This window comes from Scomber scombrus, chromosome 17 (assembly GCF_963691925.1).
Source record: "Scomber scombrus chromosome 17, fScoSco1.1, whole genome shotgun sequence".
NCBI classification, from domain to species: domain Eukaryota; kingdom Metazoa; phylum Chordata; class Actinopteri; order Scombriformes; family Scombridae; genus Scomber; species Scomber scombrus.
The window spans coordinates 26,829,522-26,848,952 of NC_084986.1; the positions used below are offsets into that span (position 1 = coordinate 26,829,522).

The 19,431-nt window shown below is 42.5% G+C and overlaps 1 protein-coding gene across 2 annotated transcripts in view; it reads left to right on the forward strand.

Annotated features, from left to right (window-relative positions):
• rev3l (REV3 like, DNA directed polymerase zeta catalytic subunit) overlaps positions 1-19,431 on the forward strand; it is an 83,757-nt gene that overhangs the window by 44,840 nt on the left and 19,486 nt on the right. For both annotated transcript variants that reach the window (XM_062437831.1, XM_062437832.1), the window contains exons 7-13: positions 853-957; positions 3,409-3,493; positions 7,141-7,283; positions 9,473-9,601; positions 12,536-12,773; positions 12,922-13,064; positions 15,506-19,343. In XM_062437831.1, the coding sequence (XP_062293815.1) occupies positions 853-957; positions 3,409-3,493; positions 7,141-7,283; positions 9,473-9,601; positions 12,536-12,773; positions 12,922-13,064; positions 15,506-19,343 (4,681 nt within the window). The remainder of the gene's footprint in view (positions 1-852; positions 958-3,408; positions 3,494-7,140; positions 7,284-9,472; positions 9,602-12,535; positions 12,774-12,921; positions 13,065-15,505; positions 19,344-19,431) is intronic.

Consider the following 19,431-nt stretch of genomic DNA (forward strand, 5'->3'; position numbering starts at 1 on the left):
TAATATTTAACTCTTACATAGTCCTGAAAGGTCTGATACATCTTTGATTTGTTTGAGTGCGAGCGAAGGAGAAAGCTCTGTTCTTCAGCCATGTTCTTGCCATAGTGAAAAAAAAACACTTGGATTTTTGGATTTTGAAAGAATGCACCCATCATTTCAGTCATCCTCTAATTGGCATGCCAAAATACAGCCTTTGTTACACGAGCTGAAATCCTAGCTTCGGATGAGACGGAATGTTTGACCGCAGGAAATGTAAAATCCTTCAAGACACCACCAGTACAGGATCTTCTGTCTTTCTCATCTCTTCAGTCAAAGTCTATCATAGACCAGCTGTGCTCTCAGTGGGTATTAAAGTCAAACAATTCTCCAGTGGGTAGATCATCACTGGTATTTCATGCCACAAGTGTGTAGAGTTCCCTGGTGCAGCGGTTGAGTAAACATGGCCTTGTCAGGATGAGGGCTTCAGGTTCCCCCGGCAGAGCGACTCTTACTAAATGTTTTGTTTGTGCGTTAAAGACAGCGCTCGCAGCCAGGCTGTAAGTATGCAGTGTCCCTCTGATTTAAATCAGACTGGGCGCAGAAGCATAAACCGCACCAAGCATCTGTCTTAAGAGTGAAGAAAGGAAAGGAGAGGCTACTCCAGGGCAGGCGGTTGATTTGTTCTGACTCATTTTTCCATCTGCTCTATAGCAGTGTATTAAAACTGTACTGCTTTGTATTTAATGCTTCGAGCTCTGGAATCATTGAAAAGTGTGTTTTTGTTGTAGGTTAATATCTCCTCATATACAGAGTAATAAAGTGTGATTGTATAGTTAGCTGACATGCTGTGCTGTGACTCTCCTCTGTGTCCAGATCAGATTGGCAGGAACCCCGGCCTGCAGGCCATCTGGGAGGACGAGAAGCAGAGGAGGAGAGAGAACAACCAGGCCTCCCAGATAGAAACTCCTGAGTCACAAGGTGAGGGGATCCTCAGCGGAAACTGCTCACGTCATCTCTGAACACATTTTTCCCTTTTCCCACATTAACAGCTCTGAACACAGTGGCACATTCATCCTTTTTTTACTTTGTGTTTTGTGTCCTTTTGGTGCCAAAACTGATTTGGTGCTGACAGACATGTTGTCTTCAGACAGTAAAGGTACCAGCAACCTACAGTACATAGCTGCTTTTTATTTAAAGAAAAGGGCTGGCAGTATTTTCTTTAGTCTATTTCTGTTACCTTCAACAAATCCCATAAAAAGACCAAAACTAGAGCACCCAAGTGGTTGCTGCACATGTCACATATCCACAACATCCATAGTTTGAATGCAGCAATGGAACTTTGTTGCATGTCATACCAATTTCTTTCTCACCTTGTTTCCTGTCGGCCTCTTCACCTCTAACTGTACAATAAAGGCAAATAGTGCCCAAAAACATAATATAAAAAAAAAAAAAGCAAAAGCAACAATGTGCTAGTCTAAAAGTGTTTTTAGACTAGCATTTATTTGTTATTTATTTATTACAGCACTATTTATTAGTGCTGTAATAAATAGTTACTTAAGAAAACTGCTGAATCATCCGCTGTATATCTGTAATCTTTTAGCTTGGCTATGATGCACACAATTAGAACAGTCTGAAATGTCTCCATGTCAAAATAAAGGCAGTACGAAATTGGTTGTGGCCAGAATGTCCAGATTGTGTTGAGACGTCGCCATAAACAAAAGTAAACTCTGGCCTCGGCTCACCATAATCTGCTGCTTCCATTTTAGCTTATTCTACGAAGAACTGCTTTTTATTTCCTACTTAAGAAGATATCACATGTTGCATGTTGTGAGTTTATCCTGGCTCCAGGTTCAAATCTATATAAAACAATGGAGACAGACCTGAGTTTTCTTCATGAAAGGGAAAACAAAGCCGAACAATAAAATGATCGTCTAACCTTGAGAAATGGATGCAGACATTTCAGTTATGCTCATTTTGGGTTTTTAAAAAATGTTTAGAATAATTTGGCTTAAACAAGTCCTTAATGGATGTAACATTACACTCCGGTAACGTTATTGGATTCACAATGGACAGTTTTTAATCATTGTTTTCATCATTTTTCTAAAAACAATATATCGTCCAACAGAAGCAGTTATCATGACAGGCCCTGTATAATAAACACTACATAGTTCAGTCAGTAGTGAGCAGCAAGTCAAGATTTCAGACACTAACTAACCATCATCATGCTGTGGAGTCATGTGATGGTAGTTTTCACATCTTTAAAATGTGGAGCATTGCATTGTGTAGATGTCCTTGACTCTACTTTATTCATTCCATGGTATAATATGTGAGAGTTCTATACAGTGGTTATATTTACACACTCAACATTCAGACACTGAAATAAAATATAATAATGTAACCGGACTTCTTTCTAACTCCACAACCACAGATATTTTACATTTTTAAACTTAGTCTTACAGTGACATCACTTCACTGGAGTTCCCTCTTAACTGGCCTGTTTACAGCCTGTCTGATCATCAAGCGGCTTTACTGTTTCTTTCCTTGCTGAACTCTGTTGGAGCGATGTCAGATCTCAGCAGTACAGGGATTTCAGAACTGATGGAAATGATGAGCAGAACTCCAAAAATAAGACAAAAGTTGTAACGAGCCTTTAAATTGAAAACCAAAAGGAGCGGATGTGTTGAAATGGGACTGGTGTTGCTACAGTTGTAGCAAAGTTTAAGTGGGCCGGTCTCATTTGAGCGGCGCCGTCCTCTGTGCTCAGCATGGTAGAGTTATGACAGCAGTTTGAGGCAACACAAACTATTTTGTGGCTAACAGTATTGTTTTTTCATGCTCAGCTCCTTATTCAACTAGAACATCTGTCTTAGAGTTATTTTGCATTTGAGTTTCCTTTCATTCTTCAAGCTGTTCTTAAGATCGTTGACACAAATTAGTCTCCTAAACACAAACAAGAACTCCAATCTTGCCAAACTTATGCGCACACATACGCACACCTACCTACGTACACACACACACACACACAAACACACACACACACAGAGCTGTCATGGAAGCAGGGTGATAAATAATTAAGGGGTAATCTACTATGCTATGATGAAATGTGTTTGGTCTCCCATGTGGAGGCACACAGCCAAGCACACAAGTCTGAAAAACCTCAAAGTGTAGAGAAATGAAATGATAATATCCAGGTTTCTAACAGTGATCCTGGCATGTAGAATTACACCCACTTCATTGTTAAGTGATACAGCTTTACTGACACCAAGCTGACCCAACCACTCCTAGCATATTTAACAGCATACATACTGACCTAAATGTTTTAATTTCAGCTAAGAATTTGAGGTCAGGAAGAACTGTGGGAACTTCGAAACAGGCCATTTCCAGGAATGATGAACACAGTCATAAAATAGTTTGTTTGATGTTTTCCAGATCGTGGGTTTGTCACTTCAACGGAGAGCGAGAAAGTCTTCATGAAGAGATTCAGGGAGATTCTGAAGGAGAACGAGTTTGACGTGTAAGTGGCATCTTCTGCTCCCTACCTCTGATGCTTTGCTGCGGGGACAGCTTGGGCAGGGGGCTCACCAGACTGAGAGTCATTGTCACACAATCATCCCGTTTCCCGGAGGAGAGCCAGCTGGCAGAGACGCTGGAATTTTATAGAAGAGGAAAAATGTGTGCAAGATGCTTCCAAGTCACAAGTTTACCACAATCTCAGACCACATGAATCCTGAAGTTTCTCTCATCTTTGGGTTTCTGTGTTGAACCGTAATGAAGCTGTTACATGTCCTCTGTTTCCCTCCGAGCTCCATGGCAGCGTCTTTGTCCACCTCCTCTTCCCTCTTGGGGGCAGAGAGGGAGAGGGAGGGGCCCAGAGCAGAGGTCGGGAAGACTTGGGAAGGAGCGACGGAGAAAGTGAATCAGAACAGATGTGGCGGAGAGGGTGGGGACAAAACCTATGAGCGGGGTGTAGATGCGGAGGAAAAGGGAAGGGGGAAGTGAAAAGAGAGAGTGGAATGATGTCAATGAGGTTACACACCCCTCCCTCCCACTCCCACTCCTACGATGTACAGCAGAAAGTATTTCCTGTTATAAATAAAAGTACAGTTGGCTCGGCAGCCGTGCATGCCTCTGCATCACATCCAGATGGCTCCTATTCACTAACCTACCATATCAAACAGGAACAGAGGAGGAGGAGGAGGAGGGAGGAAAACGGCTCTGTGCAGTGTGGGAGCAGTGTAAGCTTTCGGTGTAGAGTGGGTCCTGTCTTGAGTGATGGAACACACACACAGACACACACAGAGAGTGAGAGAGAGAGGGAGAGAGAGAGAGAGAGAGCTGACGGCTCACAACTCTCCCACCGCCTGCTTGGCTGTCTCAGCCTCTCCCTCTGTTCATACTCACACACAGTCTGTCACTTCCTCTCGGTTGGCTTTCCCTTCACTCTGTGATGCGCCGCTACTGTTGCCGTGGCGCTCTCAAGGTCTCACTAGCCACAGCAACAGCAGGCTTTGTTGGAAATCTCTCATTTCCATCTACTTTTCATCCTATATTCTTTTTTTAAACATTTATTTTATTTTGTTGAAGTCAACACTTTTGGTAACGGATTAAAGCAGATAAAAGAAATGTTCACGTGAATGATGAATAATTGATTAAGCATTGTTAGACCCATGATAGTCAGTCAATGCAGCAATTCATGCATTCTTCTTCCCCGTCACAACCTGGCGCCTACATCAGGGGTTCTCAAAGTGGGGTCCTTGAAGGAGCACCAGAGCACAGCAACAAGGGGAATCATTTATTTTCACTATAATTCCATCCAAAAATAACACAAAGACAGAATCTATCATGGGTTTCATACACTTTCTGTAAGAAAACATCTTAAAGCAAAAATCTTATCAAATGAGCTTTAGTTTGGGTCAGTTTAGGGGTTCTTGATTTGAAAAAGTTTGAGAACCACTGGCCTACATTACCCACAGTGCATCTCAACCTCTGACAGTTTGGTTGGAGATTCAGTTTGGTTGTTTTATGTTAGTAGTGGCTAATGTGGCATGGAGCCGCTAGCCTCCAGCAGTGATGAGGAGCAGGCTCTAGAAGTCAGGTTACCTCAATTTCTTTTTCTTTTTCAAGCTTGTAGTCTTCAGTCCCAAGTGATGTCACTCTGGGCGTTTTGTCAGGTTTCACACAGCTCCCTCTGGAGACACAATAGGCTTGATACTACTTTTTCTTTTTCTTTTTTTTCTTTTATTTGTAGTAGTACTCCCCAACATCTGGAAACACATGCTGATGTGTACAATTTGAGGAGTTTCCCTTTAATTACATAAATAAATACATAGACTATAAGAGTGAAGTCCTAAGTTTCTTTCAACCTCCCTTTCTCTCTCTCTCGCTCTCTCTCTCTCTCTCTTCCTTCCTCTGCTTCTGTTCCCTCCGCGCTAACATTCAAACTCTCGCAGCGAAGCACGGGTTAGTAAAAGGCGGCGGGGGTGGAAGGGGCGTGGCTTCGTAGTGAAATGTGTTAATCGCCGCAGTAATCTCCTGACGCCCGGCAGGCTCCCTCCCTCGTCGCCTCTAAAGTCGTTAGCTGGCAGACTAATTAAGAGACAGGCAGACAGTGGCACGTGCACGCCGACTCTCTGGAGCCCTTTCCTCACACGGCCCGACAGAACTTAGTCTCCTAACGACAATGAGACCGCAGTAAAGTAGTATCTCACTTCACTGTTATCCTAAGCTCAGACACTGGAGCAGCAGCAAAATGTTGAATAAGAACATTGATTTCGTATATTTACAGCGTTGTTTTCATCATGCAGGATGGTATATATCATTAACAGAAGGCAATGTAGCTCATTCATCTGTTAAAGTGAATCAAAGGGGTGGCCATGTGGCTATAACTTCCAATTCATCTGATCTGTTTCTGCTTTATTCTGTCAGAGGACATCTAGCATCTATCTGGACTGATTCCACTCCAGTATTTCTGTTATTCCTCTGGGCTTCTGTCGGGCTCAGACATCTTGTTCTGCAGCTTCACCTGTGAACCTCGGACAGTCTGCCCCCCCCCCCCCCCCCCCCCAAGTGTTTTTTCAGTGTGTTTCATCAGAATGTGTTCCTCAGCATGAATTTATCCTGTGAAAGTTGAACCTGAACGCCTGCAAGCAAAGCTGCTCGTGAGCCGGAGCAACAGCAGGGGGGGTTGAATCAGTAGCTCACAGACATTTTATATTCAATTTTCCCCTGCACACTGGGATTTAAACCTGCAACCTCTTGGGCATGACGCTTTCATCTTCAAGCTGCTACTGCTCAATCAGATCTGGATGAAACTCTTCTCCTGACAGGGCTTGGATCAGTTCTGGAGCTGCAACCTCAAAACTATTCTTTTTTTCTTTTTATGACCATTCCTGTGAAATTTGTTCCACTTGTGAGCAGCGAGTGGCCAGCCTGGTCTAAATTTCAATATTTCAGAGTCACTAAGTGGAGAGTTGCTAGGCGATGCAGTAGGGCAGCATGGGTAAAGAAGCCGTGATAGGCAGCTTATAGCTGGGAGCGATCTGGAGTGATACAAAGCCCAGTTGGCTGTCTGCCCGTTTTCCATTCATATTCCCTCTCCAACACACAGCCACACAGCACTTAGCTGCACACACTCTCATATGCTCACACACACTGACTAGACAGGAGACACTCCCTGCATGCTCTCCACACTTGTGCAGCCAACCACACACACACACACACACACACACACACACACACACACACACACACACACACACACACACACACACACACACACACACACACACACACACACACACAGAGTAAACAGAGCACTTACCCTGATTAAGACCCACAGTATAGAGATGCTAATAAAACATGACTGCATGAGGGCAGATACCAGAAGGTCCTCTGCTTTGGGATTCAGGTAACAGCACTGCTGACGCTCATTCATTTAAAATGGGGAGAATGAGTCCATCATTCCCCAGTAGATGCAATGCATGAGATTAAAAGTGTTGCTTTTTTTTTTCGATTTTATGCTGACATTGAACTGGTTGTTTCAGCATAGTTACTGTTAGGGCAATGAATCAAAGTGAGTGTTTTCTGGGTTGTAATAAATAGCAGTTTGTTCCCAGTATGCATTTTACTGAAATAACTTTATTATTTATATTTTCCACTCAGGACACAAGCTTCATCTGTTGGTGACAGGGAGGAACAAGAGGATATTCTGGGTGTGCTCACTCTCCACTCTGACCCCTTGACCCTAGAGGGAGTGCCATGTACCCCCGCTAACACTGTGGAGGCGCACAGAGACTCACAGCCAGGTGAGGAAAAGCTGAAAACCACCGAGGATGTATAAATGGAAATGCTGAAGAAAAAAAAATTCACTGGAGAGTTCAGAGAGCAAAATCCCAAATGATGAGCAGCAGTTAATTGAATTATTTTCCTGAGGGCACTTACAAAAAGGTATTGGTTCATTCTTTGGGCTTTTACACCTAACAAACTAAAGGTGGATTTATAATTCTGCATCACAGCATCCCAGTGTAGATGCCACCAGTGTAGTTAAGTTAGATTTGACCCATTGATACATCATGTGACACAAGCTGGATGTGGTGTTCATTCTGAGACTGTGTTCAGCTTTACTTACATTCCTCAAAGTCATTTTTGTTTATAACCTGTAATTCACTTTATTATAGAATGATGATGGGAAACTTTGGTTTTTCTCCACTACTGAACAACTACATTTATCCACTTTGTTCGTTCACTTTTTATATGTCTGCTCTTATTGAAAATGAGTCTTTCTCCAACTTGTTAATCTTTACCATTAAACCTCTGAGTAACAGGAGCTTGTAGGAAAAAACACAGCCTGAACTGTTCTGTTTTTAAGGAAGTACATGTTAGCTCTGGTTTAGCCTTTTTGTGTGGCAATAAAGCCAATGTATGTAGCTGGTATAACTACACTGCAGGTACAAGAATTTAAGTATCTCTTCTAGAACAGAACCAGAACAGAACTGCTAGTTTATCCTTCAGTCTCAGAAATCTGACCACAATGGGTTGATGCTTTTCTGAAGATGATATTGACTCCCCAGTCCTATGAGTCCAATCAGGCTCAATTTTCAAGGGATTCACTGAATAGTTCTAATTCAGATGCCTTTTCTTTCCCAGATTCATTAATGCCATCTGCAATAATATTGTGGCGTCGTGACTGACCCTCCAGAGAGTGTCTTGTCTGAGATTGAGATTAAACTTTTGTAAACTGTGTCCAAATCTTTCCTGGTAACATTATAGTTCTTGGACCAAGTTTTACATGAGATTTGAAGATCCTCAAATTCCTTTTGAGTCAATTCTAGACTCACTTTGAACAAAGTTCTGTAGAAGTCTTTTTGCTGGTCCAACAAACCACTAGGCCCATCACAATAATTACATTATTGACTTATTGTACAATAATACAACATAATTATCAGCATCATCATCTCTATACATGGACCTATCATATGATACATGGACATGACATTGATCATGTTTTGACCTCAGTATTGCCACACTTCACATTAGCAGCTAAGAGGCTATTCATGTCACATTGACTAAACAAGTAGTGTCCTCCATTCCTCACTGTGTACGTCCTGAGTGGAGACTGTAGAAGAATTAAAGGGAAATAACTCTGTCCCCAAACATAATGGTAGTCTGTGTTTTTACAAATGATAATATAATGATAATTATTATACTATTATATTATCATTATATCAGTGGTATAGAATGATCTTCAAATGACAATAATATTGTTTATCGCGATTATTTCTTAGACAGTATATCGTCCAATAAAAGTAATTATCGTTACAGGTCTACAAATCATGCACTTGGGCCATGGTGACAAATTCCTCAGTGGTGATGTTAGAAGCTACTTTTACTACTAAACTCAAAGTTCAGCAAGAATAGAGTCACAAGTCTCCACAAAATACTGGTAATGTCCACAGTTTGGTGTAGGGAGTCGGTTAAACCTGTCTTAAACAAATCAGTAACAATCTTGTCAGGATTCCTCAGATTAATGTTGGACAGAGAATAAGCTACAAGTTAAAAGAAACACGGCAGCAGCAATCGTCTAGTTGTTACCGTGTTCAACTGGTGTGTAATAATTATTCTGGTGTTGACTGGCTGTTGAAGCTGCCTACCTCCTGACTGTGTGGTGGGCAGGAGAGCTCACTGATGAAACTGGCATTAGTTTTCTTTCTTCTTATCACTCCCACTGTGTCTGGGGTTAAAAGTGTGACACTGTGATTAGTATCAGTCTAATCTGTAGACGCTCTCTCTGCCAAGTCTCCTGCAGGAACAAAGAAGCTGCCAGGGACTACAGTGGCACACAAATACACTGACCTCCTGCTGAACCGTAGCACTGCTGTGTGTGTGTGTGTGGACGGACATCGCCATCTTTATCTTTATTATCTCAATCAAGGTCTGCCTGATGTGACCAGTGTGTCGTTTCAGAGATGCTAACCTTTCTTTTTCCTCTCCTCAGACTCTGTGAGGAGCAGTGGTAAGATTCCAGAGGAGGCCGTTGTGGATGAAGAGGCCATCTTGAGTCTCCTGGAGGGCAGTCAGACCTTCCTACCGCTCTCCCAGACGTCCAACCACTCGGCGTTGTTAGGTACGGTAGCCACCGGAGGACATTTGCTTCACATCTGCGCACAGCTCCTCTCCTCCACAACTCTATTTAAAACCTTGTCTTTATAAATCCATGTTTTTTTAATGTTTTGACTCATACTCTCATGTTTTCTTGTTCCATTTTATTTCTTTTTGTCTCTTTTTCCGTGCCCATTTTCTTCCCTCTTACATTCTATTAACAGCCTTTTAAAGGAATAATTTTAGGAAATACACTTTTTCATTTTCTTGCAGAGAGTTAGATGAGAAGATCAGTACCACTCTGGGAGTCTCTGCTGGTTGTCTTACAACCACACAGTGAAGACAAGAAAACAGAAAGTCACTGCACCCAGACAAAAAATAGTCAGACTCATAATCCCCTGTAACGCTCCAACTTGTTTTCATAGTTGTATTTATATACAGATTAAGACAGGATATAACATGTTAACTGGCAAGCTTTAGAGGAGTTTGTTAGTGGATTCTGTTGCCTTTTCACATAGCCAGGCTAGCCGTTTACTTGCAGAGGGCTGCATGCAGGTCAGAGATGGTGCATGCAGGTCAGAGATGGTGCATGCAGGTCAGAGATGGTGCACGCAGGTCAGAGATGGTGCATGCAGGTCAGAGATGGTGCATGCAGGTCAGAGATGGTGCACGCAGGTCAGAGATGGTGCACGCAGGTCAGAGATGGTGCATGCAGGCCAGAGATGGTGCATGCAGGTCAGAGATGGTGCATGCAGGCCAGAGATGGTGCATGCAGGCCAGAGATGGTGCATGCAGGCCAGAGATGGTGCATGCAGGCCAGAGATGGTGCATGCAGGTCAGAGTTGGTGCATGCAGGTCAGAGATGTTTCTTCTTGTTAAGTGAGGAGAATGACAACAAGATCACCCATCATCCAGTGATGTTGATGATAATGATGATCTCCGACCTGTGTTCAGCGTCTCTGTCCACAGAAGCAGTCGTCTGATAGCAGCAGCAGCTCCTGCAGAGCTAAGAGGACAGCAGCTGGACAGACTGTCTTCACCAGGCTGACTGACATCAGACATTTACTGAACAGCATGTCGACTCTATAGAAAGAAATGTAGTGTTTGTATTTATAAATACATGATGATGATCAATACATGATACATGAATCAACATATCGATTGATTGGCTTTATTTCTCGGCCCATCTTAACGAGTGAGCCTACCTGTCTGCAGTGAAACAAGTGAGCTCACAGATGAATGTAGATACCCCGAATAAGTTCAAAACACATACAGCAGGATACCAATCATGTGTCTTCACGAGAAATAGCTGCCTGTGCAGACTACGCGTTGTGATTGGCTGAGGCCTTTTATTTGTTGTGTGAATAAGATATTGCATATTTGACTTGTATATTTGCGTTCTGTGTAAAGTAATAATGTCAAAAACAAGAGCTTGAAGAAGTGTTTTGACGAGTGAATTAATCACACACAAAAACACCAGCATTGGTGTGTAAAGGCCTCTTTTCACTCTGTGAAAGAAAGCGAATACAACGTTTTTCCCCAAAAGTCAAACTGTTCCTTTAGTCTCTTGTATGACATCATACAAGTAGTTTTCTCCCTACTTGAATGTTGTAACTTGACTTAGTCTTGGTTTTAATCATGAAGTACATGTATTGAAAGTGAACTGAACCAAATACTACTCTACAGTTACAATGGGCCATGAAGGGGATCAGTAATAGTGCACTGTTATAATTTGCCTTAATCGTGTAGCCTCAGGTAGTACAATCATCTTGTACACTGTTCTGTGCAGCTGCTAAGTTACTCTGCTTTGATACGCTCCATTTAAGGCCTCTTTAACCGAAAGTTCACAGAGAGGAGAAAAAATGGCTGCTGCAGAACGGCTGCAAGTACTTTTTTTTTTTTTTTTTTTTTTTTTTTTACTGTAAAGTCATTTTGCTTTAAGATGGTTATGTTTTATTAACATCATTATTAATATCAGTGTTAATCAGAATCATCTTTAGCCAAGTATGTTTAAACATACAAGGGATTTGACTGGTTTAGTGGCTTGTCATGTACTTACACAAAATAGTAACACAACATTCTTCAGAAATATACAGAAGCAGTGAATGGAGTACTGAGATAAATGAATGGTAAAGACGTTTATATACATAAAGTAGGTGTCATGCACATTATATACAGCCAGTTAGACAGTTCAGATCTGGAGGTTTTGGTGTTCAGTGTTCTGTAGTACCAGAGAGGAGATGTTAACCTTAACAAGACTCTGTGATATCTGTGAGTTACAGATATTTATAGAACTTACTCTTTAATGTGCTAACTGCTTCTCTGATATCCATCAAAATGTTAATATAAGACAAAATGTTACTTCTAATGTTACATGTTATCATGTTTAAATGTTTTCCTTATTGTCAACAGTAATCTAGGGGACTAGAGTATCACAGCAAACAGAGCTGCTAATAACTAACATGACATGCGTGCTGGTGGAAAGAAGAAAAGAATGAGGCTCACAACTTATGCATTACTGACTCCACTTCCAGTTTGCATCAATCAAAGCATGATGGAAACCAAAGCTCCAAAACTCAGAACATGAAAGTTATAATTATAATGATAAAAACAATAGGACCAAAAACAATAGGAGTGACAAAAGGCATTAATATTAGCTCTTTGATTTTGACATTACTAAACCTCAGACTATCCTACAAACATGTTTTTTATATATCGCTGGGACACTTAAGTTCTCCTTTATCCCTTTATATTCAAGCCATATACTGGCTAAGACATGTAGTGACTGTGCCAGAGGCCTGTAAGAAAAAAACGGAGGAAAAAAAAAAAGCATTGGGCTCAAACAGTTGAGAGAATTTATAGCTCTAATTTAGCTGATTAATTTCGAGCTTAAAGTTGTTACTCGCAGCTAATTGATGTAATGTCTGTTGAATGCTTTGTTTCTCTGTGCTCTGTGCAGACACCAGCCAAGACCATGCCATCATTGATTTGCTGGCAGGCCTGGAGGACGATGGTTTCTGCAGGACCCCCGTTAGGCAGAATTCCCAGTCCAGGTCCATCACTGGTGCCAGGAGCTACCACTGCAACAGCGACGAGGAGGAGGCAGGGCCAGAGCTGGACAAGGAGGAGGCAGAGCTCAGCGTGATAATGTCACAGCGGTGGGACAACGAGCCTCCAGAAAACTCCTCCTTACCAAGGCGAGTTATATCACTGTGAGACAAATTTTCCTGAAAATGTTCATCTATGTAAGTACGAATGTGCAGAAGAGAAGAGACAGATGAAGGTCGTCCATAGTGAGCCTTGCCTGTGCATTGTTTAGTAAGCGGTCCTGTCATGTGTGTACAGGCCCGGTACGAAGGAGGCAGAGGACGGCTTCAGTGATGAGCAGCAGGAGTCCTCTGATGAGGACATGGAGTGGAGTGGGAATAATTCTCTATTCGCCAACCTGTCCATTCCACAGCTCGACGGGGCCGCAGATGAGAGCAGCGGTGAGTCATCGCATGCTGAGACCTACTGAGACAGCACTTAAATGTCAGTTTGCTTTGATGCCTATCTTACATCCCCTACTGATTAATGTTCCATCAGGGATATCGGAATAAAGATCTGGCAGCAGCTGCACAATAAAATTTGGGTTGACACCCGGTTTTGGCTGCATGAATTCATTTCATTCTGTCGGAGCTGTGATTTAATGTAGTACAAGACTCTGGGATAGTAATTGATTTCCTGGAGTGCAAGTTATTATCATTTAACTCTTAATAAACTTTAAAGTGGCTATGAGTTTGATGTACGGTGGAAGTTAAAACTTTACCACGCTGGTCAGCTGGCATCACATGTGTACCTGTATATTTATATGTATGTGCTTATGACAGCTCTAATGAAATTGTGCTTTTACACTTTGTGTTAGAGGCAGAGCACATTCTTACTCAGTCCTACAGTCCCCCCATTGCCATTTTTATTTCATAGGTTTCTTATGCAACATTTGTCTCTATTTCTTCCCCTGACATTTCTTAGAAGGCCTTTTTTTTTTCTTCCAAAAGCAAGAATGAATTTAAAGGAGAAAGAATTGCATAAAGTTTCATATCATGTGATAAAATCCATTAATACAGGAACAGTATAGCCACATCCATAGCACATAAAACCAGTATGCAATTCATAATACAGTCCAACACCAATTTATGCACCAAATATTGTCCATAACTGCCATTAAACCTAATTATACTTTTGTTATAATTATAGTGTTCCTTATAGTGTTAAGGAAAGCTGAATTGTCTGAGACATAGTTGTAAAGTTGTAAATGCTAAAACCTAGTTTAACAGTAAGTAGTAGTACTAGTAGTATGAAGCAATATTTATGAGCAAAGATGCATTTTACACTTATGAATTAATCATTTTAACAGGATCAATGTGTTTTTTCTTCAAAAGTTACATTGGCTTGTTTTAAACAATAAATTGCAGCAATGCAGAAACTACATGTTGGCACTTATGAAAAGTGAGCAACACAGATAAAATCATATGTCATAGTATATACAGTACAGTATTTATAAACAAATATGGAGAGATATCATTATCAGCACATTTTCTGAAAAAATCAGTTGATAAAACTGGTAATTAAAAACTAATTAACAAGTCCAGTAATACCATAAAGCAGACATGATAATTGATTTGTTACATTACCTTCATTGGCCTGTTATACTGAAAGATTGAAGGGATTGTTCACTTTCTATAAATGGTGATATTTCTCACGATTGACAAATTGATATTGTCTCATAGTGTAGTGTATTTATCATATTGTCCATCTCCCAAGGACAAAAAGAGGACATACAGTATTCGTAGGCAGTGATTTACAGTCTTACAGACTCTGCAGTGTATGCAAGCCTGCTGGCCAAGCTAGTCATATTTTTGCACACCTGTCCCCACAATGTAACCGCCTGCAGTTTGTCTAAAATCACATGATTGATTGTATTGTCATTCTGTAAATCTGTGCCAATGCATTAATCTTATTGAAATGAATGAGGGAGGCACATAGTATTAATATCTGTCCGAGAACAATCTTATGTTTGGTCAGCCGTCTTTGCAGCTGCCATTGTGAGTAGCACATTTGTAAATTGTCATTCTACTTCAAATCTATTTTCCAGTGTCAGATGACTGTTGTCATTAGATCACCTACACACTGAATATAATCACATACCAACCACATTGGCAATACGACCAGAACGGCCTTTGAACAGTGCTGACTGCTGGTGCTGAAGAGGAGATAAAAGACGAGAATATGAAACATCCTCTGTTTTAAATGTCAGAACTGGGAATAGACGGTGGGAATTGTCTTAACAAAGGTTTTCAATCTAATTAGTTGTAATACCACTGAAGTCAGTTTCCTTTAAAGGGTATCCAGCAATTTTACACATCAAAGTGTGTTTACAGGTCTTGGGGAGTACTATTGCATATGTGAAAAATATTGTAAAGTCTTTTGTGGCTCCAGAGAGAGCTGTATGAAATCTGATAAATTGCTTTGAGTCACTTGAGTCAGCGTCAGTTGGGACCATTTTTAAAACTGTTAGAAAATGCAAAAAATCCGGGGGTGTAGAGTTAGAAAGAAGTGAAGTTACCAGACCTCTGTAGTATGCTTCTCATCTCTACTTGAGGCATACCTCTTCATGCTACATTAGCTACCAGTAGCATAACACACCAAAATCTCCCAACCTATCTGTTGATGGTTGGGTTGCATTGTGGATAATGTAGGGACCAGGTTTTGACAGGGAAGAAGCATGCATGGAATAAAAATAACAATGTCTTTATTTCTGCTGCATCACTTTTTTTCTTATAATTTGAAGAAAAACAAGTATTTCCTGTGTAAAGAAGAGATTTAATTTATTTCTATCTGCTGTTAACGCTCACTGAACTCTCTTGTCCTTTTTCTTTTGTATCCGTAGATTCATCCTTAACGGACAGTGGCTCCAGGACCCAGTCTTCTCTCATAGTCACAGAAAAGATGCTTGTAAAAAGAAATCCCTTCCCTGGAGAGACTGTCCACTTGGAGCCCCCCTCCTCAGCTAAGATCCTTCTGGAGTGCAAGCACCCAGAGCACAGTCCAGTCCATGTGTTGGACTCGGAGCAACCACTTGACAAGCACTTTCAGTCAAAGAGCAGCCAGGACAGCAGTAGTGAATGTTCAACAGGGTTCAAGTTTAATAAAGAAATCCCCTACATCCCACCAGTCAAACACCCCATCCCTTGTAAGATAGCCAATCACCCTGAGGTGTCTCCCATCTGTGTAGACAAAGAGGACTTACTACCCCTGTACACCTATGACAAGAAAGCGTCTTTAGCTTTGGATAAGACAGATCTCGAAAGTTTCCCATTTAGTAACGGTAAGGTCACCAAAAGCAGAAAGAAGTATGGCAGCATAAAGAATGTAGAAACAAACTGTCTGTCGATTCTTCAGAACCACAGGACCTTCTCTCTCTGTTACTCAGAGCTGAGAAACTGCTCATCTAAGACAGAGCTGGAGCTGAGCCAGACAGACAGTAAAAGCCCCATCCTGAGGAACATTTCCTCAGCCCCGTCACCCATGGAAGAGGATGTATTTCTTGATCCTCAGGAGGAGGAAATGAGCCAGGACAGTGAAGAGGGAGATGTTGGTGAACTCAAAATCAGGTACGAGGACTATCAGGAAAACAAGACTGAGAGGACTATTGTAGCCCAGCAGGAAGCACACTACAAGTTCTTCCCTAGTGTCATTCTTTCCAATTGCCTCACTAGGAAGAAAGCTGGGAGCAAAAAGCTGGCTGATTCTGACTGCAAGCTTGAGCAGGCCCAACCGCGCAGGTCTAGGCTAAAAGTCAATAAAAAAAGGTTGGGAATGACAGGACAGAGGAGCCAATTAAACACAGTTGAAAGTTCTACCTCCGACAGCCAGGTTAGCACTGGCCTCACCTCAATCATACGTGCTTGTCCACTGACTATGGACACTGGGATGTCAATTTCTGAGGAAAATCCAGTAAAAGAGCCGGAGACCATTAAAGATGATCCAATCATAGAAGGACAGTCGGTCACAAACAATGAGCCAGAAAGTGAAGAGAGGTCTGAAAATGAACAGACAGAATCACTTCCAGAGCTCACTACCACCAACTCCACCACTGTGTCCAGCTTTTCTGAGGGAGCTAAAGAGACTGCAGAGGATAGTTTAAGCCCATTGCAAGGTTTATCTGCTAAAGTCACATGTACTAAACCTTCAGCACTGCCTGGTAGCAAATACACCCTGAGGGCCAAACGGAAGATGATCTACGACAGCGAGGATGGAGAACACTCAGGTGCCACTCGTTCTAAAAACCCAGCCTCTGTCAAAGAACGGCTCAAAGACAGCAGTGTCCCCAGTGGCCAGGAACTAAAATACCAGAAACGGCGCAAGAAGGAACCCCCTATCATTATCAAGTACATTATCATCAACAGGTTCAAAGGACAGAAAAACATGCTGGTGAAAATGTCCAAAGTGAATGTAGAGGAGCAGTGGGTTTTGCTGACACAAGAAAAGCTGGAACAGTACAATAAACTGGCCCCTCTTAAGGAGTTCTGGCCCAAGGTGCCAGAGTCCACTGCAGTCAAGTTTCCCGTCACAGAGCCAAAGGCCAAAAAACAGCCCAAACGAAAGGCAAAGGTCAACTCCACAAATAAGAAAGCAGTCTGCAACTCCTCCAAACCACGATTCAGACAGGGTCAAAGGGTAAAAAGGACTAAGGGCTGTGAGAGAGGCCCATATCTACCTTCTCTGCCGCCCCCTCGACCATGTTACTGTGAGCTAGCAGAAGACCATGATACTGACTATACTGATGTCATGGTAGAGCTGGGCTATCTCTCTGATAGATCCCCAAGCCCCATAGACTCAACACCCCCACGCTGTTGGTCCCCAAGTGACCCTCTTATGGACACCAAGTATTCCGAACAACTACTAAACCCACTCATCGACCCATGTCTCAATTCTGCTCTTCCCAAATCACGCACAGTGTGTTCAACCAAAGGAGTAAAGTGTCAAACTACCAAACCTAAAAAATCCATAGGTACTAGAAGGAAAGCAATCAAGGCTGCTTCTAAAACTCCAGAAGAAATGCCCCAAAAACAGAAATCCCGGCAAAGTAATGGTGCTGCTGCAAGGCAGAGAAAGAAGGTAACAGATACAGCTAAAAGAACTGTCAACAATTCTACAACCACCACAAGACCTAGAAGGTCTCGCAAAAAGAAGGTTGAGGAACCCAAAAGCCATGAGTTAAGTAAAGACAGCTCCTACCTACTTTTCCCAGAAGATGCATTGCCTTCTTCTGAAAGTTCTTCTCAAGAGGTCCCTCCATTTCAGCAGCCAGTAAGCACAGATGGCAACAGCCAAGGCCAGACTGCATCTGTACCAGACTCTAACTTCGTAGCCCAGTCAATAGAACCAAAGGTTGAGGACTGTGAGACTTCCATCATGGAGGTCAACCAAAGCTTTTCACCTGTGGTGAAGCAGCAAGCTTGCCAGACCACTGTGGTAAAGGCAGAGGCTTCACCAGAGGAGTCCAAAGCTCCTACTACTCCTCTGTCTGGTAGAACCTTAGTAGGAGACTATAAAGATGCCAAACCAGCAGCAGCCTCCCCACACTCAGGCCCTAAGAATGGGGAGATCCCCACTGTCTCTGAGACCCCCTCTAGCTTGGCTGTCCTCAAGCAGCTTCTCCAAAAGAGACAGCAGGGACAAGCCCTTCCTCTACAAGTGGTTGGTGCAGACCACCACTCCACTGCCATAGCTCAGGCCGCAACGCTACTGGATCCAACAGCTAAACCAGCTAAATCCCGAAAAGCCACTTCTGCCACTCCTCGGAAACCCAGGGCCCCAAAATCTACTACTCCCAAGGATAAAAAGCCCAGAATCAGGAAAAGTAAGACCAGCAGCACTCAGCCAGATCTGTCAGTGAAGCAAAACACCAACATGTCAGATGAATGCCCCCTATTCCTGTCCGACCCAGGCCTGGACAGTTGCAACTTCATAGAGGACAGCTTGTCCCCAGAACTCCCACACAACTATAATTTTGATATAAATGCCATTGACCAGACGGAGTTCTCCAGCCCGTACAGTGGTAGTCAGTTTGTCCTGACTGATAAAAATTTACCAGTAACGTTCCTGAGCGATGTCAGCCAGGAAGCTATATCTGCACTGGATGTTGTTGAGAAGAAACTTGATAAACTGTCTGGTTCGGGGGAGGAGCTTGAAAAGGGTTCTGACTGGCACAAGGCAAAGCCGGTCAGCCCTGATCTCTTAGATAGATCTGAGAATGGGGAGTATGATTCAAACCACCTTTCATTTCTTGACTCTGAGAAAATTAAGACCAGAGACTGGGACTTTTCTTTAGGTAAAACCCATACCCTCAGCCCCTTTCAAGACTTTCACTGTGAGAGAAAAGAGCTTCTTTTTTCGGTCTTCGACCCTGTCCTACCATTGCCTTTAAGCTCTGCATCCTTTGTCGACCACGAAGGCTCACCAACAGGTGAGCTACCAGAGGGCATTGATGGACTAACATCCACCACACCCAGTAGTTCTCCCCGCTCCATCAGCTCATTATCCCAGTTGAGAGCGAGCCAGCTACTGCGGGGGACAGGAGGTGGAGCCCACATTCTCAAGCCCCTCATGTCCCCTCCAAGCCGGGATGAGATCCTCAGTACCCTACTGGACCTGGAGATGTCCGAGGCCACATTCCAGGAGCCCTTCTGTAGCGACCCCTCTGATGCCCCAGGGAAACCCATGTGAGAATATATGCAACAGCTGCACAAGCAGCAACAATAATTACTGTACACTATCATGTATATGATTAATCCATATATTGTGAATAAT